General features: G+C 32.7%; 2 protein-coding genes across 2 annotated transcripts; both read left to right on the forward strand.

The window, feature by feature from the left end:
* Positions 1–1202: 1202 nt before the first annotated feature.
* Positions 1203–7272, forward strand: LOC126738853 (eukaryotic translation initiation factor 3 subunit K). The gene is made up of 4 exons (XM_050444314.1): positions 1203–1378; positions 1469–1688; positions 6809–7016; positions 7071–7272. The coding sequence occupies exons 1-4, from the start codon at positions 1326–1328 to the stop codon at positions 7238–7240; spliced, it is 651 nt and encodes a 216-aa protein (XP_050300271.1). The 5' UTR covers positions 1203–1325; the 3' UTR covers positions 7241–7272.
* An 8371-nt stretch (positions 7273–15643) lies between these two features.
* On the forward strand, positions 15644–25944 carry LOC126738384 (lipase 3-like). Its single transcript, XM_050443690.1, has 6 exons — positions 15644–15851; positions 15908–16103; positions 22514–22701; positions 23865–24038; positions 25331–25577; positions 25636–25944. Exons 1-6 carry the CDS (start codon positions 15714–15716, stop codon positions 25929–25931), a joined length of 1239 nt encoding a protein of 412 aa, XP_050299647.1. The 5' UTR covers positions 15644–15713; the 3' UTR covers positions 25932–25944.
* Positions 25945–26066: the final 122 nt, after the last annotated feature.

Consider the following 26066-nt stretch of genomic DNA (forward strand, 5'->3'; position numbering starts at 1 on the left):
TAGAGTTCAGATCGACAGGTGTGCAAGTTCTAATGTGCTGTTGTACTATTTTAAGTTCTTCTCTGGAGAAAGCCGTTGATTGTTATTTCTACCCTTGGAAACGTCGAGAATACCAGCCGAATCTCCGTCATTCCAGAATGACCCAAATAGCACACCGCACGATGCCTCTGAAAAATTAGCGAATCTTCCGTAATCATGGTCAGCCCAGTATATAAAAAGCCGCGTCGCCGCTCGGAGCCAGTTGATAGTCCAGTACAATGCAGTTCGAAATATTGGGGCGATATTTAAATCGGATATAAATAGTACTAAATTTATAAAGTGAAAATTAATACTAGTCATAAGTGATCAGATTTAGTAGTGTAAGTGTGTAACAAACAACGAACATTAAAAAACGTTACCGTATATTAATTTTAAATATATCCCTTTTCTTGAGGAATGAGGTTGAGACTTCTAATTGCGTTTTGTTTCAATATTAAGTAGATGCTTTCTGTGTTCTTTATTTCAGTAGTAGCCCAGTACTTCTAGAAGCTTCTTATGGTGAAATGTAGAAATTCTTTGTAAACTCGAAGAGCCACAAGCTTCAACTATTTCAAATATAGCATTTATATTAATACCTTTAATTCGCAAAGAGAAAAAACAGATATCAAAATATATTTCTGGGAAATTTCTCAAAAAATGTTAACAATTATTAGTACATATTAGACTCATTAAGTGATAATTTCTATAATTTAATATATTTTATTTCGCCTCTGTATCTGATATGAATAAAAAGTGATTGTAAGATTTAATTTTGTAGACAGTATTGGTAAAGTGAATTGAAAGTGAAAAAAAAAACAAAGTTTTCACTGCCAAGTAAGGTTTTTTAAAAGGAACGCCCTGTGTATTTTACCAAGATTTTACTCTTCATTTAATTCTACATAACAAATGTAATATACACATATACAGGTGTCAAATATTGATATTTTTTTAGATAATTTCGTATAATGATGATATTATTTAATTCTTATTCAATCTACTACAGTTACAAAAAAGTTGTCGTTTGAAATAACGGATACATTAAAAGGCACCTTTAATATATGAAGCAGTACGGCGATTAAATTACATCATCATCTGTAAATACGCAAATACCCAAAAGCAGATTTTGTTCTTTAATCCATAGACAGACCGAGCTGTCATTTTAATATTTTCTTTAAGAAGAAGAAAAGTCTATCTAACCTCTTTTGTATGTGTGATTGTGAGGTGAGAGTTTCATCCAGAAAATTTTCAATTTTATCCAAAGAAAATACATAAAAAGCAAGATTTAAATATATACATTTGTATCTACAATGGCTGAAACAATGAAGCAAACTGTTGCGAGCATGCTAAATGGAATAGAAAGGTAAAACGTATTCCAGCCTACAGATGTGTGTTGTTTACAAATGGTAACCACTAATTTCCCTCTTATAACTTTATTTTCTTTGTGTTTTAGATACAACCCCGACAATTTGCCCACTTTAGAGCGTTATGTCGAAATACAGTCAAAAGAAAACACCTATGATCTTGAAGCTAACCTTGCTGTTTTGAAACTGTACCAATTCAACCCGCATAGCTTTAATTTGGATGTTACATGCCAGATCCTTCTGAAAGCTCTAACCAACCTTCCTCATACTGATTTTATTCTTTGCAAATGTTTGCTTACTGAAAAACAGGTAAAAATACAAAAAAACTTGTGTATTTTTGATTTGAGTATAATGCAGTCCCTTGTCGAGCAAATAACTATTAAAATTTTTGAATTGAAATTGATTATATTATCCTATATATAGATATGGGAACAAATTATAAAATTGTTCTATGACTACTTTTTATGAAGTTCTCTTAGATTTCATCAGAAACGCTGAAAAAACTGTTAAAAATATCGTCCTGTTTTTCTGTTCTGATCACCAAATAAGGTTGAAACTGCCAGTTGATTTTATTTTTGGTAAAAGTCTAGTAGCACCTTTTCTGAAAATTGGACTTAACATTTTCCTAAAAGGCTTAAACCATGTTATTTTACCAGGAACAATATTCGCATAATGGAGTGTAAAGAATGTACTCATTATCATAAAATGTAACAAAATTCCTCACATCTTAGTGTCAAAACTAGACCCTATACTCCATAAGTTTAAAAAGTGGTTTTGAGAAAAGTTGGGTTGGGTCAGGTTTATATATACCGGGTGACACAAGAGGGAACACAATAACTTTTTTACTTTTTAAGGTAAACAATTGAAATTTGGTATAGCGATAGAATAGTTATAGAAGCATCTTTTGTCATATTCTATTATTTACCATCACTTCTGGTTTAACAGGAAGTGACATAAACTTTCTTATTTTAAATGGGACACTTGGTATAGTTTTATGTATTTTGTATATAATATTACTGCATTATTTTTTGTTTAATAATACTGTATTTTCCACTTTTTGTTTTATACTCATAGAAAAAATCACTTTTTTAAATTTTAAAATAGGGTGCCTTGAATGCATTGAAAGTTTTAATTTTTAATCAAGTAATCTGGAAAAATAGTTTTTGTTATATTTTATGACTTAAATCTTTCACACTCCTATTTAAAATGTCTAAACCAGTAATTTTGGCATTTACTTAATGTTTTTAAATAGCACGTTATTGGGAACAACAACTTTTAAAATGCAGTTTCTTTTTTCCAATAATTTGATATGATGTCCAATAAGAAGAAAAAAACTAATTTACAAAAATTAACTAACAGGAAGCATTGTAATAATTGATGAAATTGAACAAAATTGCACAAAAAAGTTTCTACTTTAAAGGAGGCAAGAACTGACAATTAACCAACAATCGTCAGCAGATATTTAACAGGTTAATACAGATTAATAGGTTAATACATTATTTGAAAGGTTAAGAAAAAAACAAAAAAGGTTAAGTTAACAGTGATGTACCATATTTTTCATCAATGATATTTACTTTAAATCTTGCATATACATACGTCACTGGTATCTCAAAAGTTAGAACTTTTAGTACATATGTTCATATAAAGTTGTTTTCTTAATATTTATCCAAGAATCAGCCTCTGAATTTTTTTGCATCTATTTATTTACACCCTGTATACTAAAGATGCTACTAATAGAGTGAAAAATTTCGAAACAACTCTTAAACACTAACTATACAATTCACCATAAGGGATTGGACCTTTATCCCTGTTAAGAATGATTTGACATTAATTGATCTTGTTGTTTGCCCTATGTACTTCTTATCATATTCGTTAAAATTAATCTCATAGATATAGACTTTTCATTGGTCTTTATTTGATCTTTTGGATTTCCTAATAGATTTTTTAACTTGAGTGAACTTTGATAGAAAATTCATAAACTGAAGTCTTTAAAAACCCTATGAAAGCCTCTTGTCAAGATAGAATCATATGATATTGCAATGAAAGTTTGTGTATTTTTATCTTTTTGAAATGTGGTAGAGTTTTTAAGAATAACTTTAAACCTATGTCTGCTAAACAGTTTATCAATAATTCTATTATCATAACCATTGACCCTAACAATTGTTTTCATTGTTGCTTTTACAATTCTTTATTCAATCTGATATTACATAGAGGAAATGAGACCAAACAATGTTCCAAGAAATGTATGCTAGCCATTTTATGTTGAAAATGATGATTAGAGTCACTAGTTATGTCTCTACAGTATTTGTTTCTCTTCTATAAATATCAGATTCTAACTGATTATTATTTTGATGACAAGAGTGTTTAAGAATAGAACTTGTTTGAAGCTACATTTAATATATGGAAAACAGTTATTGAGCTGTTTTGCAAAATTACCAATATTGCATTTGCTTTTTGTTAACCACAGCAAACACATCATCAAAGTAGCCTATTTAAACTCATGGGAAATATTTTTTGCATTTAACTCCAAATGGTTCATGAAAAGCTTTGCTAGAAAGGGAATGAGACAATTACCCATGACTGTACCTTTTAATTGTTCATAGTAGTTTCTTGGATTTTATCGATTTGGATTTGAGATAAACTGTTAGCTGCTTTTGACTGAAAAACATTCACAAGGTAATTTTAATGCCTCAAACTGCTTGACAAAAAACTTTGAAATGTTGTAAGTTGGAGATTATATAGTGAAGATAATTGGTCTCATTTTATTGTCAGGTTTATAAATTTTTGGTATAAAATATAAATTTAGAATTGGTTGGAAAGTTGTAACTTAAATAACTATCTGAAGAGGAAACATGACAAATGTTTTATATGGGTTATTTTCAATAAGATCAACTGGTTTAAAATATTCTGCTTTGTCTAAAATAACAACCTTGTTTCAGTTAAGTGTACAGTTTTTAACCAATTTTTCTCCAATTTTTAGTACAAATGTGCCAAATCATACTCTCCCACTAGTTTCTCGACAGATCTATGTTTCAAACTCTTCGTAAGCGTCACCGAACATAATGCATATTATGTTTATCTAACGTGAAATCTTATCCGCTGTCCGAATCCGCGTTTAAAAATATGGAGTCCTATTTAAAATTGCATTTGACAGTAAAAACTGAAAAAAATGAGAAATAACTAGCAACAATATTGCTACAGGTGCATCAATTAAATGATAACGATGGAACTTAATTGCTCAATATCCACTTGTTTTTATGTTTATTTGCATGACAAGCTTTTGTTTGCATATTTTTGCTATTGTATTAATTGAAAAATTGGATAAAAATACGAAATTGCGTGATGTAATTATGACTGTTATGTAGGTTACCCATTATAGTAGGTCATTTTGTAATAATTCATATTCTGACACAAAAAATAATTAAAGCAGAACTGAAACAAAAAAATCCCTTAGATATGTTTTCTAGATAGACTAATAATCTCAGTTAATTTGAAAAATAATTATGTAAGTATGTACTTTTTTAATATTTGTGGATTTAATAATACCCAGACTGCACAAACATATTGCATAACTGTTACATCCCAAGCTATTCAGAGTTCTTTTAACAGTATCCTTTATTAAATCCTGCCCAAGTTTAGGCAGTTTTTTAAATCTAGGCATCATAAAAACTATACAGAATCAATGGTCTTATGGTTAGTTTGGCTTAAAATTTTTGGTTATTAAATTCAATCAACCAAATAATTGGTATTAATGCCATCTCTTGTTAAATTCATTATCTACAGAAATAAGTATTTACCGGTGATGCAGAATAAATAATAAAAAGAAGAAAATTGAGATTTCAGGATGCAGTCTTTTAATTTTTTTGAATTTACATAGATATTACAAAAGTAGAGTCTTAAAAAACTAATTTTTAACACTCAATTTAACCATTAATTTTTTTTTCTTGTATGGAATTAATTCTCGACGGTACGTATTCAGATTCTATGAAACTAGAATAATATTTTTCTGAACAGAAAATTATAAAGGTGAAAAAATGATATGTGTATAATAAAATATTATCATTGAATGGTGGCTGGATATACTTTTTAAATTGAAAATGCCGTAGGTTGGGTTGGGTTGGGTTGGCTTAAACAGTATTATTAAAAATGTTTATTCCATAGTCAGTGGAGTTCTTGTTTGCATTTGCAATAACTGTTGGGTAATAGGTTTGTCCTAGTGGAAGGTCGGCAGTCCTATTTTAAAAATTAATACGATTTCTCATCATTAAGAGAAAGGATATTGTTTATACAAAGCATTTCCATCTGATTTTATAAGTCAGAAACCACCAATTTGTATTAAGTGGTATTGAAATCAAGGTAAAAAGAACAGAGATTGCGTACTAGAAAGATTTTAGCGCTTTTTAAATTTTCTGCCAAAGTTAAAAAGAAAAATGCTGTATTGCGTAGCAGTTTAAATGATGGGAACAAACAATGCGCATTATCAATCTACGAATTTATTTCTTACTTATATTGATAATTATTATGAGCTACATAGAGGCTAAATTAATATTTTCTTTTATTATTTTGGGCATATTTTTTTTTTCTTCTACATCCATATTTACAAATTTTTATGTTAGAAATAACTACTTATGTCAAGTGATATCTTTTAATTTTAATTTAAATAATGGGTTGGAATCTATATATTAGCCTGGAGGTATTTATAGGCATATTTTTGAACAGTACCTGTTTATTAAGTTTTGTCTTACATGCTCTTAAATTAGATTCCCAAAGTAGTTTTGCAAAAGTCCAGTGATTTAACTGTTGAATTGGCCAAACTTGTCGAAGGGGACAAAAGTACTATCCAAGTAGTGCAAAAAGACATGTTATGTACTATAAAAAAAGGATGTTCTCAATAGGAAAAGAAACAGTTTATTGTACATAGGTCTGTTTAATATTTTAGGCTTATATAACAGCAATTGGCCTATAATTTCCTACATCTTTTTTGTGAATGGTAATCAATTAAGTTTAGGAGGTATTTCTTGCAATTCATTGTTCAAAGGACTCCCCGATACTTAAATTATCTTAACTAGATTATTTACAGCAAATTCGCTAAAACAAATATAAAATAACTTTCATATTCTTTGTCCGGTACTGTATATTAAATATTATTAAATTCACCTGTCTTTATTACTCATTTCCTTATCTTACTAAGATAATACGCCTCTTTAAGCTCTACTAGTTATTTTGTTCTACTAGTTTTTTTCTTTTACTTATAAAGTTTGACGAGAGTAAATCTCTAGTATAGAAATCTACTCAAAACGATTTTTCACTTCTCTTGATACCTTTACTACCTGATCTACTCATATTTTTTTAGTAGGAATAACACATATTCAATTTACAACATAACGAAAAAACGTTGAGTATAATTATTAATTATTCTTCTCTTACAGCTAGCAACTGACCCAATTAATCAAATAATCTACTTAGCCGACATTTTGGAGCAATGCGACTTTCAGCTGTTCTGGGCTAGAATTCGCACTACTCCAGAACTGACTCAGAAAATTGCTGGATTCTTAGACTCGATTAGGAAATTTGTGTGTCATGTGGTCGGAATCACTTTCCAGACCATTGAAAAGTCCCATCTGGTTCAGCTATTAGGTAAGATTTAATTACTTTTTTATATGCTCGCACTTACATTGTGTATATTTAAAGGTGATCTTGATGACAAGAGCCTTCAAGTTTGGGTAAAGAAATATGGATGGAATTTCGAGTCTAATACTCTAGTTTTTATTGGTAACCAGGACGAGAATATTAAGACAAAGAATATCAGTGAGAAGATTGATTTTGATAGTGTGGGGCATATTATGGCCGCCTGTCGTTAGTTTTACCAAGTAAAATACAGATTTTTTTCTTATTGCTGGCTTTTATTAATATTGACACTTCCCAAAGCATATTTACATTTTTTCGTTAAATTTTGTTAGAAATAGATTTACACATAGTACATGTTAAATAAATTTCGATGCACGTCACGTGTGACGTTATTTGCGTGCCAACCGGATGTTTTCAGCGCGGCTAGATTACTTTATTATTTAGTATACTATACTATATTAGATTTAATTTCCCGCACCTGATCATTCCCAAGGATGGATTGGATGTACTGAGAACTCTGCAGGGTATTGACAAAATATCAGAACAAACGCGACAAAGTATGAGATCTATAGTCTCGTCTTCGGGCAGGTCATTGGATCGGATTGTCATTTAATAGAGACTAATAAGGGTACCTGTTATCAGGCGTACTTTCCTTCTAATCGCGAATCGTTTCTATTTGCGAATTACGTTCGGGTATCCCCCTGCCGCTTTTTAAAAGCGTATGAATGTGGTTTGCTGTCTGATACTCACGAAAGGCTCCGGCCTTTATCGTTTGAAGAGCGGCGATCCTCTTGTCTAGTGAATGGGCCCGATTACACTTCCTGGTTATGTTCCAGCTAATTCCTTATTTCATTTATCTTCAGTGTTTTTGGAGGAAGCTTCAATAAGGGTCCGGTGGGATTGCTACACTAGTATTGACGTAAAGTGTGGCCTGCATAACGCAAGGAACAGCAGCAACATTTTCGGCTGTGCGCATTGGACGAGAGCGAGAACTTACTGTTTTATCCACTAATGAGCCAGCTTCACAAACTTGTTTCAAAAATTGATCAAGAAACTGACATGAAATCACTTCTGTCGAATTTTTTTTCCAATTATCTCACAGTTTGCGATAATCGTTGAATTAGAAGTTGAATGGTAATTAAAACAAGGGGCCAAAGATTGTGATGCCGCGGATGATTAGCTATTATTTTGTATTGCCTAATTGCAATTGAATTTATATCTACTAGTTTTATTTGAACAATTTTCAACACCTGGCATGTCTTAGTGTTATGAAAACCAACTGTACATTCCTGGGGCATCTTTTATTCTATGAGAAAGCCTTAAAGGAAATTAAAATACTTTTATTTGCCTAAATAAACACAAAAAATAAATGTAGATGCATAAGTATAGTAAGCAACTAAAGAGGTGTTCATGAGATAAATTAGGAAGACATCGCGATTATAAAAACCAATATACAGACACGGACAACACTGAGAAGTCTCCAATGTTGGCGTACCTGTGTGATGCCACCTTTCTAAATACTAAAAACAATACCTATTCCATAAATCCTAGCTTACTTCTACAAAACTAACTGTTGTATAAAAAATACGGTCGATTTGCAATCTCTGTAAATGTACACCATACATTGTGCAGTAATTTTTCAGTAACGAACTGTAGGGTTATGCCATATAATTCTGTTTAAAGGACACTTGACTTAGTACGTAATGCTTTATGTTTTATTTATTTGTCTCCAGAGTGAATAACTCACATGCCGAACGTATATTGGGCATGTGAGTAGATGTTTGTAATACTTTCCATTTGATTGGTACCAATGATCGGTTCATTGCATAGGGTTTGTTGAATGTAAAGATTGGCATTTCAGCCTTAGCTTTCACTCGAAGAAGCCAGTTTATTGCTTTCCGTCAGAAGTGACCCTCTGCAGGTCAATCTGATTCCAACAGAGCGGAAAGGAGTCATTGTAAGTAAGATGTGCTTCTTAAAATAAATGTCCAGGGACATCAGACTTAGCATTACCTTCAAAGTTGGTATGGTTCCTATGGCTCGCTGTAGATGCATGTCATTCTTTGAACATGGTCTAGTTTCGATAGTTAGCGACCTTATCTACATTCCGAGTCTACGCATGTCTTGGATGTGTATTCGCATTTGTTAGGGTAAAGCGGGTTGGTTGTCACGACTGTATGCCTCATATAACAGGAAGATAGGCTTCGATAGGATATACGATCCCAACCTTCCTAATTTTGGAAGAAACATAACTCTCCCTTGACTCCATATTCTGGGGATGTATCTTAGCGTTAAAGATGCTTTCAACATCCTCACCGTCATGTTCCAGACCCTACTAAAGTAGTTCTCAAAAGATGATATTAGGTTCCACAGATTTGAAGAAAGAGAATCCGGAGACTGCTCACTTCATCATAATATCCTCGTGTATTATCGGATCGGCGACTAGCCATTTCTTATCTGAGTCTATATCCGTCTCTGTAATGTTGGAGACAGAATCAGAAGTGTGTTCTAAATAATAATTCCGTGCTTTTTTGGAAGTTAGCCGTAAATGTGCAAGTTGATATTCTATTGGTTACACCATCTAGCTATTGCGTTTTAGCATCTACAGGTAGGTATATAGATGCCAGGAAAATGGTTTAACAACTGTAGGGTCGAGCGTACAGAGCTTCGATAAAGGTTGGGCTATATACGACCCAGGTATGTAGGTACATGGTGGTCTTAGGTTTGTTATAATAACTATTGACACAGTAATGTATTTTTTACTTGAAAAATATCTTGGTTCAATAAAAATATTTGAAATCCGGCACTTTAAATACAATAATTATAATTTTAGCCTACTGAATGCAGTTTCTTATCTAAACTATTTACAGGCTTTAAGCACATTAGTATATATTAATAAATAAACATTTTCCCTTAATCCATACTTGATTTTTCATTTAGTATCTTTAGCAACTTTTTTATTTTTAGAAAAAATATCCATCTATCACATCTATTCTGTACATCAAAACAAATCAATCATGTCAGATTTTGAAGGTTAAATAACAGCTAAATTTATAATTTTCAATATCGAAGTATATTGCAGCGATTAAACAGGTTTCAATTATTTTATTAAATTTGCTGATTACAATTCCAAAGTTAATGTATGTTATATTAATATCTATTGCCCTTTTATCACTGTTAGTTTTGCATACAAATATTTTCATAATTTTTACAACAGAATCACAATGAATTAGTAATCTTAAACGTTTTGGACAAATTTATTTCCATATACTTAATATCAAAAAGTAATAAAATAAATTAGATCGGAAAATATATTCTCTTATATTTTTATTGGTTGGTTCCAAATATTTTTTTTTATCATTTTTTATTTTGAAGATAAAAAGACAATGTATATCTACTTAAAATGTCTAATAACAAAAACAAGGAGTATAACAAAAAACCTATTTCTTAATTGTTTCGAAGAAACTTTATTATCTAAATATTACAAATATTAAAGATAATAAAAGAGTTATTGAGGATGTCGCGAATAGAAATAAAAACCGGGAACAGGTAGTCAAAATCTACCAACCTTAATGTGCTGCTAAGCACTCGAGTGCCGCGGCTCAGAACCCTGTTTGGTTAGCTGGATAGAGACCATGCTCTCGAAACGTCATGTATCTGCCCAGCTCAACAACGAGATTGTCGAAACGTTGGCGGCTAGGGGCTGCCCGCAGGGAGGAGTATTGTCCCCTACCTTGTAGGCCTTGTGGTCGACAGCCTGATAAATCTTTTAAACAATGCTGGCCTACGCTGATGATCTGGTAATCCTTTGCCCAGGGAGAGACGCCGTCTCAATGCGGGGCCCTATGAGAGCCCTGCGTATGGTGGACATATGGTGCCTCTCGGGGGGTCTCAGGATTAACCCCAAAAAAGCAGAGCTCCTACTATTCACGAGGAGATGTAACTTTGGCACGCCCCCTGTTATATCTCTAGGTGGCGTGCAGCTGCATTACTCCAGGACAGTTCGATTTCTGGGAATCAAATTAGATCCCAAACTCTTCTGGCACGATCATGCAGACACCAGAATGAAGAAGGCCACCTGCGCGCTATGGGCCTGCAGGCGGGCTTTCGGCAATACCTGGGGTCTGTCTCCTAAGATCCTCCACTGGATCTACTCGCACATTGTGAGACAGACCTCTTCTCACATACGGGGCTATCGTTTGGTGGCCATGTACGACGAAAGCGAAAATTCGTGCTCACTGGACAGAGTCCAACGTCTTGCATGTCTCAGCGCTTGAGACTCTGCTGAGCCTTCCGCCTCTGGACCTCGTTGTGCAATTCGAGGCAATGAGGACAGCTGCTGCGTACAGGCTATACGTGCTGAACGGCGAACTACGTGCTGGTGAGACCGGTCACGCAAAAATTTGGTCACGGGCCATACAGGAATGTCCTCTCCTTCTGATGGGCAGTGACTGCATGGCTCCAGTGACTGTGGACTGCGAGGGATTCGTGACGCACATTGCAGGCAGAGAGGAGTGGCAGCATTCCAACAGACCTGCATTGATAAATAGGGGGACCATCTGGTACACAGATGGCTCCAGAATGAATAACAAAGCTGGATCAGGGCTTTGTGGTGGGATCCCACATACCAGTAGGGCATACTCGCTGGGGGAGCACGCCACTATCTTCCAGGCCGAAGTATTCGCTGTATTAAAATGCGGACAGAAAATCCTAGGCTGCGGACACCGCAATACAGTCGTATCAATATGCTCGGACAGCAGAGCTGCGATTAAGGCTATCACGGCCGCAAAGGTAAGCTCCAAGCCTGTACTAGAGTGCATAAAAGTCCTGAAAAAACTGGTACGGGTTGGCTGCAGGGTCCAGCTCGTCTGGATACCTGGCCACGCAGGTAATGAGGAAGCGGACTCTCTTGCCAGACTGGGATCCGCGAATGTGCCGATGGGGCCGGAACCCATAGTTGGTATCGCCAAATGCGTTGCGGTCGCGTCAATGAAGGGTCTGCTGGACAAGTGGACCCGCCGAAGATGGAGTGAGTCCCCTGGTATGAGACAGGCCAAAGCGCACATAGGTGGGCCATCTGCCTGTCTCACCAAAAATCTACTATGCCTAAAAAGACGCGAAATTCGGCTAGTGACAGGTCTTTTAACCGGTCACTGGCACTTAAGAAGCCATCTCCATACTATCGGTATTGCGGACAACCCGGAATGCCGATGGTGCTGTGAGGAGGATGAAACCGTTGACCATGTAGTCGGGGAGTGCCCAGCACTCACGTGCGCCAGGTTCAAATACTTGGGTAACACTTTCAGTGTACCGAGTGACTTTAAGTCCTTCAGACCAGAGAGCCTTATCGGTTTCTCTAAGGCCGTTGGGCTCTGGTAAACCCCGGTGGGGCATGAGGGGTCCATCAGGAGACCTATATGCACAACTGCCTTGGCAGCCCACTGTTTCGACAATTCAATTCAATGTGCTATTTAAAATAAACGAAATATTGCTTCAAGAGCATTATCAGCCGTAATATTAAAGAATTTTTTTTCTCTCTGTTAGATTGACTTTACGTGCTAAGTGTTTAAGCCACAGTTATAATTTTTACAGAATTACCCCTAGGATATACTAAATCAGACACGCACCAGCGACCATGCGACAGCTGGAATTCAAATCCCTGACTTGCAAACGAAATAGCCTCTTGCTGCCATGCATTAAAAATTATTTCTATGCCTATAAGTGCAGAAACATCAAAAATGGCATACCATGCTTATGTACACTCTCGTCTAAAATATGGAGTCATATTCTGGGGGTGACAGCTCGGAGGCAGGTAGGATCTTTGTTCTTTAGAAACCCTGTATCAGAAACTTGCAGGAAAAAATTTAAACAAAGTAAAATCTTAACACTCCCATACACTTGCAATTTGAAAGCAGCGTTGTTTGTTAAGATAATCCAGACCTCGTCTTAGAAACAAATAAAGAACATCCCCATAAAATAAGGCATAAATACAATTTAAAAAATGTAAAATGTAACTTTAGTTTTATTCAGAAAATTGTTCAATATAATCTTATAAAAATTTGTAATAAAATACCTATTGAGATAAGAGCACTTGAAAGCAAAAAATTTAAAATATTTTTAAAATTAACTCTAATTGAAAAATGCTATTATTCAGTTTATAAATTCCTAAATGATACAACTTTCCCGAGTCTGAGCTGATAGATAACATAATACTACTTTTTATTTAAATTTTAGTTGAATGCAAAAATACCCAAATTAATATTATACTTATAGTTCCTCAATTGCCATTATGTGCCGTATGTGTGTGCTTTTTTAAATGTTTTGTATTTAAAATTAGCTTAAATTTTATATTTTAGAAAATTTAATTACTAAAATACTGTGTAAGCAATCTAAGTTTTATGCTAATTTTAATTTAGTTTTATAATATTAATTTCTTTTGATACATCCTACACCTATTATCGGTTATTATTCTTTTGGATTAATAAAATAAACATACATTCATACTATTGCAGAGGATTTAAAACACCTACATCATCTACAAACGCAACAACTACTAGACGTGTACCGCATCTTACCCATTTATTTCGGTATTTTTGTATGATTAATAATTTCATTGCTAACCTATTATATTACGAGTAAATGAGAAAGGAAATGAAGTTCCTCATTTTTTTAGAATTATAGAATTTTCAATACTTAGAATTATTTACTAAGCATTGGCAATGTTATAACATCCACATTTTATGTTTGTAATGTTAATGTGATGAAGGTTCCTCCGAAAGAATTAAGAAATATGTTTGTACTTTCCTTGTTTTAATTGTTATCGGTCATTTTAAGTACTCATTGTTTTTTATCTTTAAAATAAAAATTGGCAAGTTAAAAAAAATGTAAATATTAAAAAACTAAGGAAATGCTTAATATACGCGATAAGATAAAGGGAACCATACTCCCTGCTTAATCCAATTTTGATTGAATGCATCTATTGAATAAAAAATTATCTACTATTTTTAGATTACTGTGGCAAAAGTAAACAAGGTGATCAATTATAGGTGGAGGCATCAGCACTAGTTGATTGATTTTATATATTGCATAGCACAAAACCATTAAAATTCAGGCTAAAACTTACTAATAGATAAAACCCTAAGAAAGATTTAACGCACTGAATCTCTTATAGAGACTATTCGAGGTTTAATGATTCATTAAGTCAAAATAGAAACTTCAAAATTCTTAATCGCCAACAAATGTTTCTTATGTACAAGTTACATGACAAGTATTTTAATATTAATATACAAACAAATCCAAAATCTAAACATATAAACTCAAAAAAAAGATTGCGCGAATTGGTGTAAATAAAAGAAAATAGCAAAGCTGTTCAGTCAGATAAAAAAAATATTGAGATGGTCGTTAAGGAATTCCTCTAAGAAATAGTAAGATTTTGTTGATATTAGTTTTATATTTACGGACATGTTCGGCTGACAACTTTCTATGATGATTTTAAGGATAATAATATGTATTTAAATGGTTTCTCTTTTAGATCACTACGTTACTTTGCCTCGCAGAGTATTGTAGGTACATGTTTTCCTTCACCTATTATTAAAGATTAAAGGTATTTTCAATTCTATTTGAAGAATAAGAAAACTTGGTTTTTTGTGAAGTGGTAGTACTTGTAATAGTAAATTATAGAGAGTATAGAGTATTTTTGTTATGCCTTTTAGGCATTTAAGGTCATTTGAAATTGCTTCTAGCTGATAAATAAAATATTATATAAGTATCATTGGCCAAATGACTTATAATATAAAAAAGCTGCCACTGAATAATTTCATTGACATTACAGGAAAAACCAGAGGTAGCTAAGTATTTACTAGTAATTAGTTATTATTCAATTAAAATCCTATTAGAAAATGCCACACTCAATTCAAAATTTGAGTAAATTTTAGGTTTTCCAGACCTTAAAAGAAATGTTCAGATATGGATGGAATGATTTGGTGTTCGAGAGATTGGAAATATTTTTTTCTTTTTTTTTTCAGGAATTAGACTTCAGAATCTTATTTGGACTTTCAGGAATTGTAAATAATTTTGTATATTTTTTACGCATTTGGAATAATTTTTCATTCCAAGTAATTCGTCAGGCATTTAAAGTTTATTTTAGTAAAGGGGTTTTAATTCCATATTTGTACAGTTTTTTTCTATTGCACGCTTAGAAGAAATAAATCTATGCCCAATTTATCGTTATCGAGAGAAAAGAAACTTTAATTATAAAATGGTTTCTACTCCCAAAAAGTTGTGTTTATAGAATGTTATATTATAGTTATTAGTAAATATTGTTATTACTGGTTATTATTTAATACTGTTATGGTTGGCTGAGTGTTTTAATAAACACTTATTTGTTTCAAGTTTCTTTTGAAAAGATTTATTGACAGTTTTTAATTACTTTTTTTTAAGCGCCTGTGTTGACTTTTAATTGTCCTTTTTTGGCTACTTGTATATTTATAATTCCTAAATTTAAAAACAATCAATATATTTTCACTTATTCCAAGTGCAATATAATAATAATCTGAATTCATCCTCTCGAGTGGACACTATCTTATCAAACACCACAAAAAAGCCGTGGTGCTATAAAATTTCGAAGGCCCTCCGCACATTTTTTATTCCAGCACGATTTTTCTTATTGAGAGTACTCAGGTATTGCATAAGTCAAATCGGAGAGTCATGAGCGGGCTTTTTGTTATTTTTGCATTGGCTCTAGTAAGCTCCCATGGAGCTTCTATCCCAAAGACTCAGGAGCAAGTTGTGGAAGAATTTTTGTACGAGGTTGATAAGCTCGGCGATACTGGGAACTATACTATGGTAAGTTTTACAAGATTAAAGAGAAAATGATCGATTTTATAAGATCGTCTATTTAGGAGTTCCTTGTCGAATCTAATGGATACCCAGTGGAAGTACACAAAGTAACTACTTCAGATGGTTATATTCTTACGATGTATAGAATACCAAAAAGCCCTTATACAGGCAAGAGTAACGGCAAAGTGGCTTTTCTGCAGCATGGTATCCTCTCTTCTTCCGCTGATTGGTGCGTTTTGGGAGCAGGAAAAGCCCTCGGTAAGCAAAATTATCCATTAGTGTAAATTTTAATTTTTTTGAGAAAACATTTAAGAATTGACACTTCCATTGTTGTTTTATCACCTCTTGAAGACCAAAACATGTTTTTATTTTTTTAATAGGTACACATTTGGATAGTATAAGTGGTTTTGGTAGCTTATTTAAATTCAGATATGACAGATCCTTAAATAGAAGTGTATTGTATACTTATATATCATATTTTGATGAAATATTAATGAGAGAATGACGTCAATCATGGTCAAAAATAATTTGAATTTTATTCTTCACAACGCATTTTGGGGATCTCAAAAACAAGTTCACTCTATAATCCAGTAAATTACTGATTACTCAAACTCAAACATATACATCTAAGTGGCTATAATTTGTACTTTTTATGCATTCTGTCTTGTCTTTTAATTTTTTTTTTGACGTAATTTTTTTTATATAAGGGATATGAGGCGAAAATTATGAGCTTAAAGTATGTAATGTAGATCCTGAAAACCTGAAAATGATTTTATATTTTTGAAGACAATATGTGGTTTGTGTCTAAGATGGAGACTCAAAACTGTAATTTCTTCACTCTTTTTTTTTCAAGTGCTGTTATTCCTTTATCTCGTTTTTTAATTTTCCTCATAGGAAACTTTACAGTTCAGTAAATTTTATCCCGACCGTTAATGATTTCTGGATCTCAGATGGGTTTTTATATTAAAAGTGGGTGAAAGGTCCATTCCTTTTTAGTTTCTAAATAAATAAAGTAAATGGTTATAGAGTCTGAAATTAAATTTTTTAGTAAAATATGGCGAAAAACTCAAAATTTTCTCGTAACTTTTTCTTATGTAATTAAACATACAGACTTAATTACAAGTTTCTTATAAGAAGTTCTGAAAAAGTTCGTAGCGCTTAGACATAGAACCATAAGGTAATATTGCGACATATAATAGAATAATGACGCTAATATCACAATATGTTGATACGGAAAGAAGGCCTTAATTGCTGTAAAAAAGAAGAAAAAAGATTTTTCATAATAAAATTAGTAATTAGAAGTATTCTCTTAATTTTTATTGAACACTTATACACTTATAACCTTTAAATTACTTATAGGGGCGTCTCTAAGCACTTGTGATTGGGGGGGGCAGTTAAGTTAAAAAACCCAACTAAATTAAAAAAACATTTTTTTTTTATGCGGATACTTTATTTCTATTGGGAAATTTGTAATACTCGAATAAAAATTATACATATGTGATGTATAATAAATAATTATTTAATGATAATCGAGGTATTATAACTAAAAGTTAATTAAAAAGTAGGTACCCCACAAGTAAATAAAACTAAAATTATCTATTTCTGATTTAATTATTTTAATTTTTCTGTTTTTTAATTTGCTCCATTGCACAGCAAGATCTTTAATATTAATTAGGTCACAAATGTCTTTCTCACTAGACAAACTCATTAAGTAGTCAAGACGCTCGTTACCCATAGTTAAACGACCAATACTTTTAATGCGTTTTAAGAGACTAAATTTTCGTTCTTTAGTGGCCACTGAATATCCAGCTGTTAAAATTAGTTGACATAAACGGTATGCAACTTTCAAAGCAGGTTTATATTTTTCAGCTATTTCCATTACTTTTTGCATAGTATCTACCTCGTTTTTAATGCATAGGCAGCATAGGTCCAAGCAACACTTCCAACTCGATTTCAGCGATAATGGAACTAGCTTCAACACAGTGTTCAAGGGCGGTATTGGTACGATGGGCTTGACAAGGAATATACGGTATATTGTAGCCAATTAAATCAGATAGTTTCTGCTGAGTGCCTTTAAATTTACCTGACATCGAAGACGTAAAATCATAGGATTGAAAAGATAATTTTGATACATCTATACTACAACTTGTCAAGCACCTGAAAATATCGTTTGCCGTACCTTCACCACTTTTATCTTCTGCTTCTAGAATCGACAGCAAACGCTCTTGAGGGCTACCATTATTGTCAACGTATCTATGACTATAGATAATATATCTTTATTAGATGAGTCTGGAGTGTGATCTGCCATAACAGTAAAAAATGGGGCATTATCAACTTCCTGTACAATTTGTTTTTGAATTTCCTTTCCTAACAGCCGCAATTTTGACTCATCTAACCACTTTTTAAGTAGTGGATTATGGCGAGATATAAGTTTAATGATTTGTACAAAGTTTCCACTTTTATTATCATGTCCGCGGAAAGCTATCCCTTGCTTTGCCATAGTCCTGCAAGTATCCAGCATAATTTCGATGACCTTTGAATTCTGGTTGAGTATGTGTTGTTCCTTGATAATGAGATTCCTTTTTTTACAATCAAGCAAAATATTAACATGCTGATATGTTTTTAAAAAAGTACAATAATCCAATAAAGCCGACTTGTGAGCTATCGAATTAAAATGCTGCTGAAGATTGCCGGCTTTATTTACTCCAGCACTTTTAATTTTTCTCCAGTTTCGAACGCCACCTTTTACCCATGAAGATTCTGACTTATCCCGTCCAGGACCGTTGGGGAAAAGGGAACAAATAAAGCAATAAGCCGAATCGTTTGCAATACTATACTCAAGATATTCAAAATCACTATACCAATGTGGATTAAATCTGTTGTGGCCATCACTAGGGAAAAAATGTAAATGCGGTTGGTGTGGTCCTAGTTGAATAAGGTAATTTCTTTCTTCCGTAAATTTTACTAGTCCAGGATCATGCTCTAAACGTACATTTTCTTTTATTTTATCGTCAATTTTTAGGCTAGAATTTGATTCTTTAAAATTTTGGAAATATGTTTAGCAGTGATTTCTTAAGTTTTTGGTGCCCTCCAGTATTTGATCAGCCGCTTCAATCATTTCTATGACGGAAAAGTATTCTTCAACAATTTCCTTATTTTTGGTTTTATCTAAAATTTTTGCTGCTTCGTTAAGATTTTCTGCCAAGAAGCCAATGAAAGTTTGACAGTTGAAATATCATCTTCTTCAAGTGTGACTTTGGTTTCTGGTATATCGTCTTGAACCTCTACAAAAAATTATATATGTAAATTTACAGGATGTTGTATGGATGTTGGAGTTAAAGTTATGGACTTGGCATTTGATTAGCAGCATTCGTCAATAGTTGTCGAATTAGGTTCTTTAACTGAACAACCTAAAAATTATTAAATAAGCCAACATTTTTAATTTTAAAATTCCTTTAGTCAAGAAGATAATTAAATATAAAAACAATACATCAATACAATACTTTTTTACCTTCTTTGAGCGATTCCAAACCAACATCTTTGTCCGAGTCCTTCTCTCTTAAGCAAGTTTTTGTTTTTTTTTGCTGCAATCACAAAAGGATTGTCCAGCGCTCCGACATTTTTAATTTGCACTGTATCCCCATTATGAATTTTTTGTTCATGGGTCTTTTTATAGTCCCTGTTAAAAGTTGCTCCACATCTCACTCATTTCACCTGTACCCGACCGGGGCGTATTTTTTTGTCCATTGTTCAATTAATATTTAAAGCTAATTTCGATAAAAACCAACTGTAGGTATAACAAAAAGGCGAAATACAAATACAGAAATTAAACAAATACAAATAGCCAAAAATTGTCTTTAAAACACTGTAAGAAACTAAGCCGTTTTCCTGCTTTGTTTCATTAATATGTAATTCAAGGTTTAGAACGGGGGATTCCCCGAGTAATCATCATAACAATGTCAGTTGCTTTTACAGGTCGTTAATGAAACTGCTACCCTGTATTGCTGGTTGCCTAGCATATTTGTTTAAATGTATCTAATGGTAAGGAAACATGAAAATTCGTAATAGTACCTACTATGAAATTAATGAATAAGTAAGTAGATGCAATTATACATTTTATTGTGTTTACTTAATCCGGTGGAAATTAAAAAATATTCGAATATGTTATTTAAAAAATATACGTTTTTTACCAGAGGTAAACCAACTCGGCCAATTATTGGGGGGGGCGCTGCCCCCCCTCGCCCCCCCTCTAAAGGCGCCCCTGATTACTTAAGATCTGTCTTGTAACACTTAGAGATGTATTTAAATGAATAATACCATAATTATTAATTTTAATAATTTTATCGAACATTATACGCTCCTTCGATTCGCTAATGCCTCAATATATCCGCATTCTCTTTGAAAACAGGAAATTCTTTTATCACAAGAGTTTTTCAATAGTCTTCTAATCATAGCCGGAGTAATACTCTGACCCGATTCTTTAATGATTCTTTCCAAATAAACAACATCTATAAATGGCCATTAAAGATAAGGCCATTAAAAAAAATAACCCCGAAATATAATAAAAATCGAATGGCGTCAAATCTGTAGAGCGAGGTGGCCAAAAAATTTCCATTCAATTAAAACAATTTTCAATTATTGCGCTAGATCTAACCTTCTGTGGCATAGACGTAACGCACGCTCCATATTCGTTGACGTTGAAACAGGGAAACGATGTCAAGAAAATCATGTTTTCATTCATTCTCTAAAAAGAGTAAATAATGTTTCGAATTAAAAGATTCATGAGAAAAAAAATCCAATGATTTTATTTTGGTAAATTCCACACTACACAGTTACATATAGTGACTATTATCTTAACTACCACGAATATACCAGCCGTTTTCCGGCATTCGGGAATCATCTCGCGACTTTTAAATCGAAATAAATAATAGTAGTAAATAAATGTTTATAATAATCTTACAATCTTAGTCATTTGTTTAGTGTCAAATAAATTGATGTTGACTACTTTCGTGCATCGAATCTGGTAATTGACACCCAAAACGCCACAATATTATGTAGAGATTATTATAAAAATGTAGAGCATGGTCTTCACTAAATATTCTTGTCATAAAATCTACTTGTCATAATATTCTACCACTTTTGCATGTTCTATGTTAAGATCTAACCTGTTACTCATCCCCCTTTTTCTGTGAATATGCGACTGATAAAAATAAAATTACAGGCAATTTTTTACTTAAAAATAACTATTAGTTACATTTTTGACATTTTAAAGGTATTGTTTAATTCTCTTATATGGATTAATTTGATTTAATTCTCTTATTATGGATTTACAGTCTGTATGTATGTTTCAGAATTTTGAACTAATTTTTTTAAAGTTTATTTGTGTTATACTTTTAAGTTCCTTCTAGGTATTAAAAGTAAATTTGTTACTTGACTTTAAAGAAGTTTCGTGCAATTAAATTATTGCATTGGAAATAGTTTTTGCCATTTGCCATCTCTTTCGAATCAGGATTTTTCATTTTGTAATAGCACAATTATAAGAAAAAAAAATCATATGTTTTAGGCATTTGATGTTTTGGTTTATTACATCTGATGCATTTTTTATGTTTTCCAGGAATTGGGAATATGCCTTTACAGATTTAATTCATTTTCTGTCTTTCAGGCTTAGAGTAACCTAGTGTTAGTGTAGTTTATGTTTTTGCAGGCTTCTGGAGTAATTTTTAATGTTTTTCGGGCATTTTAAATCATGTTATTCAATCGTTTCTAGTTTTTCTAGTTTATTTTTTCTAAAATAAATACTGACTAAGTCAAGTATTTATTTTAATTATATCAGAGAAGCCTCTATGTTTTTATTTCCTGGAAATTTTGTTTTTATTCATATAAAATAAATGTAAAGCATTATTGCAAATTCTAAGAAACCTTGAGGAATTCTTAGGGAACTAATAGAACAGTGGAATCAATATCATCTAGGTAAAATAAATAATTAAAAAATCTAAGGAACTAAATGTTTTGAATTTTTTGTAAATCATTTAGAAGTAGTAATATTTTTACAGATATAAACCCGCCGGTTTATATCTGTAAAAATATTATACTTAGAATAATTTATTGCCACTTTATCCAAGTTTCTCTTTCTATTATACTTCCACTACAGTAATATGATGGTTATTCTACGCCATAAAAATTTCATATAATGAAATTATTATGGCGCGGCTGAGTTCCAGCCTTAAACGCAAAGTACTGAAAATAACAGTTGATTTTTTTCTGTTCGATTTACTTAAATAATGTAATAACAATAGAATTTAAATTAAGCAATAATGTAACGTAACTTCAACAATCTTAATGGCTGATTTGCATTAACAATTTTAAGAAAAAATAGACATAATTTGAATGAGACGGATGTACTTGTACTTGTAGATTGTAAATAATCAATAAGTATTCGTGTTCCACTTTGTATGAAATAATTATATTTCTCCAGTTTGTGATTTGAATTTGCTTCTATTTTTTTGTTATTAGCAATCTAATGACACTAAAGCAAAAAATCCTTTTCCGCTAATCTTTGCTTGACAGACTTCCTTAGAATCTTAACCTGAACCACTATAACATTTTATCACATATCTTTATAATATGAAAATTATCCAGCCAATTTTATTATATTTTTATTTTTTTAGCTTTTAAGCTTTCAGACCAGGGTTATGACATATGGTTAGGAAACGCGAGGGGTAACATCTGGAGTCGTGAACATACTTCCCTTACCACCAAAGATTCAGAGTACTGGGCGTTTTCTTGGCATCAAATCGGTGCGATTGACTTACCCGCTATGATCGATTATGTTTTGGAACAAACTGGAGTTGAAAAGGTACTAAATAAGGAAATTTTAAATACATACACAAAACCGTCAAATAATAAGTTTGGTTTATAGTTTGATCATCTGGATTTAGCCATCCCGATGTCATTGAAGTCGAACAAAATGATCCGCATGGCTTTAAATTTTGATTTCGGCATCCTTGCTTTTCTTAGGAATGCAAGAATTTTCTTACTGATTATTGTTTAGTTCTTTCTTCCGATTATTGTTTAGTTTCAACATCATATTGCAATATTCAGGTTTTACCCTAAATTATGATATCAATCAATCAAATCAATTTAAGCTCTAACCTCTCAACAAAATCTGAGCAGATCTATTGACGAATGACTTTTCGGTCAGAGATAAAATTTTTTAAGACCAACCTCGCAGGGTCTTCAAGCAGTTTCCTTATTGACCTTTACAGTCTCAGCAATTATACGCGCACAATTACATTGATTTTGGTCCCTAGGCCGAGTTAAAAGAAACTGGTCGACCTGGGTGTTGGTCGTGTTGGTGCCTTCAAAAGACCGTTTATATCATGTAAAAACATGCACATGAGGTAAACAACCACCATTCAACATTTTATAGTTTCAGTCAAAGTTTTATATATTATAACATTACCCCTTTCAGAACTCAGTAGAAACTGGTATATATATATTATGAAATGTGGCTTGTACTAGGACGATTTTTTATAAATTTAATTTTTGAAAAAGACCTTTCGCCGAAGAAATTACTCACCATCATTGAGAGATATAAAGGGAGCATAATTTCAGCATCAGCAAATGTCGAATGAAGGCCATTATCTTTGATTAAGCAATACAAAAATATTTCCACTGGCTCATTTGTCTCTTTATTCTGTAAAATAGCAAATTTGCAATAACTGCAAAAAAAAAATTCCCGAAACTCACGAAAAACAATCTTTTTAAAAATTTTGTAATTTATATGTACTATTGTACTGCGTCAGTATAATTTATGGTTTAGTCAGAAAATTAAATTCTAATTTCCTCAGGAAGCGACAAGGGAGGAGGGATAACAAATTTGCTTAAAAAGCTTTTCTCATCACCACGAACGACTGATAAGAAGGGTTGCACAATTTTTTTATAATTTCAAATGTCTGATTGACTGTACGGAAATCAATATATTGCTGATCGTAATAAACCAACATTTTATTTTAATAGGTTTACTATGTGGGACACTCCCAAGGAACGACTGTCTACTATGTAATGACTTCAATGTATCCAGAATATAATGATAAAATTGTTGTTGGCGCTAGTTTGGCACCAATTGGCTTTGTTAAACATATGACTAGCCCCTTATTTCAGCTCATGGCCTTTTGGAGTGGTACATTAGATGTAAGTTAATAACTCTATTTTAACTAGTAATTTGAGTTTGTGAGTAAAAAGAAATTAATAACAACGATACTTTTGGTTGGTATTTGATTAGTTAAGCTGAAAAATAAAGCATAACCGGTTTTTAATTGTGATGCCATGGTTGTTATAAATTTGGCTATCAATCGATAGCAGAAATAAATATATTCATTTAGGTCATTTTTATGCTAAATTTCCACAGTCATTCGTTTTTTTTCGTAGAAGCTCTTTAATCGCGTAATTTGTAGAGCAATAAAATTGCATCACGGTTGTTTTTTTATATACACAAGCGCTTAACATAACTAACCGAAGACAAAAATGTCATAGAAGCATCGCAAGGTATTAATAAAATTAATCACATGGAGAAGCAGTTTAACTAATAAACTAAATGGACACTCGTCTCAGCGCCTACCACAAGAAGAAAAGCATTGACGTTTACGTTTTAACTTAATGCTTTGCCTTTGATTTTCTGTTTCATCTTAATGGTTAATTTAAGCACACAAAAAAGAAATTTTCCAGGCGGGTATAGACGGTGGGTAGATCTCAGTATGGACCAATTAAAACTGTTAATAAACATTGATACAAAAATATGGGAAACTTTACGCTCTGTGACCAAACCAAGGTGTTGGTCAATATTATCTCTAATGTTGAAATATGTTATAAGAGGAGAGATACGCAAACGGCGAACAAACTTCGTATTGAGACGACAACAATTCAAAAGAGTCTTACGTTAAATGGATTTCGTGAACTTTAAGGCAAAAAAATGATGGACACCGTGATTATGGACACGACAGAGTACTTTAGCTAATTTTTAGACCTATTTTCAGACTAAGCACATCAAAAGGCTCTTTCCTCGTCCATAGCAAAAAATCTGAAGAAAGCCATTACAACTACCTGAAGAAATCAAGAGGTCCATTAATTCACAAGATAATTAAATCCCAAAGATGTCAAAGATCCGCATTTCCTTTTAAATTGGACCAATCGTGACCATAGGATTTCCAAAATATTCCGTGTGTATATTAAAGTTCCAATATTGCTTATGTTTTAAAACCGCTGTTCTGTATGTTATTAGTAAGAACTTCGCTCTTAATTTTTTCCACTAACCTAATTTACCAACTAAAACCGATACCTTTCGTAGTCCAAAAGTATTTTATCAGAAACTTCAGTTGCCTATAGAAGGTGTCTATCAAAACTGTATTTCTATACGACCCTTTTAAACACTTTTTTTATTTTCTTAAATAAAGCGAGTAGCTAAACTAATCTACGTTCTACTTTAGAGTCTCTTTTCCATAATTGGCTTAAACGAATTCGCACCCACCAACGACTTTTTCCGCAACATCGTGGGCGATGTCATGTGTAAAGAAGATTCAGTAACTCAACTGTTGTGTACCAACGCCTTGTTTGCCATTTGTGGCTTTAGTAGGAATCAAATGAACACAACTCTTCTTCCCTTATTGACACATTATAGTCCTGGTGGAGCTTCCGTTAAACAATTTGTACATTTTGGACAAGAAATTCGCTCGGGTAAAATATGTTTAATACTATTATTTCAGTAGAAATTAAATAAACTCGCATTTTCTAGGTTACTTTCGTCAGTACGACCTTGGCACATCTGGTAATAGGAAGCAGTATGGTAGCAGATCACCGCCAAGCTACGACTTAACAAAAATTACCGCTCCAACTTTCCTGTTCTACAGTAAAAACGATTGGTTATCTGCGGAAAAGGATGTTAATAATCTTTGTACGGGCATGGGCAGTAGCTGCAAAGGAAAGGTTTTAATGAGCGATTTCGCATTTAACCACATAGATTACTTGTTTGGCATAGATGCACCTGCTTTAGTTTATAATAAGGTTATAAGTGTATTTGCGAGATATTAAATATTCAATTTTTTTTTGTTTCTTATTTATGCCTCCCAAAATAGAAAAAACAATGGCGCGGAACAAAGCGCATTTACTGCGGCCTTAAAAAATTACTCTTGCATATTATGTACCAGATCACATACCCACGAGTCC

This window comes from Anthonomus grandis, chromosome 7 (assembly GCF_022605725.1).
Source record: "Anthonomus grandis grandis chromosome 7, icAntGran1.3, whole genome shotgun sequence".
Lineage (NCBI taxonomy): Eukaryota > Metazoa > Arthropoda > Insecta > Coleoptera > Curculionidae > Anthonomus > Anthonomus grandis.

Coding starts and splice junctions, on each gene's coding strand:
- LOC126738384 (XM_050443690.1), top strand. CDS start 15,714: ATGAGCGGGCTTTTTGTTATTTTTGCATTGGCTCTAGTAAGCTCCCAT. Junction 15,852..15,907: donor ATACTGGGAACTATACTATG/GTAAGTTTTACA, acceptor TCGTCTATTTAG/GAGTTCCTTGTCGAATCTAA. Junction 16,104..22,513: donor GGGAGCAGGAAAAGCCCTCG/GTAAGCAAAATT, acceptor TTATTTTTTTAG/CTTTTAAGCTTTCAGACCAG.
- LOC126738853 (XM_050444314.1), top strand. CDS start 1,326: ATGGCTGAAACAATGAAGCAAACTGTTGCGAGCATGCTAAATGGAATA. Junction 1,379..1,468: donor ATGCTAAATGGAATAGAAAG/GTAAAACGTATT, acceptor TTTGTGTTTTAG/ATACAACCCCGACAATTTGC. Junction 1,689..6,808: donor GTTTGCTTACTGAAAAACAG/GTAAAAATACAA, acceptor CTTCTCTTACAG/CTAGCAACTGACCCAATTAA.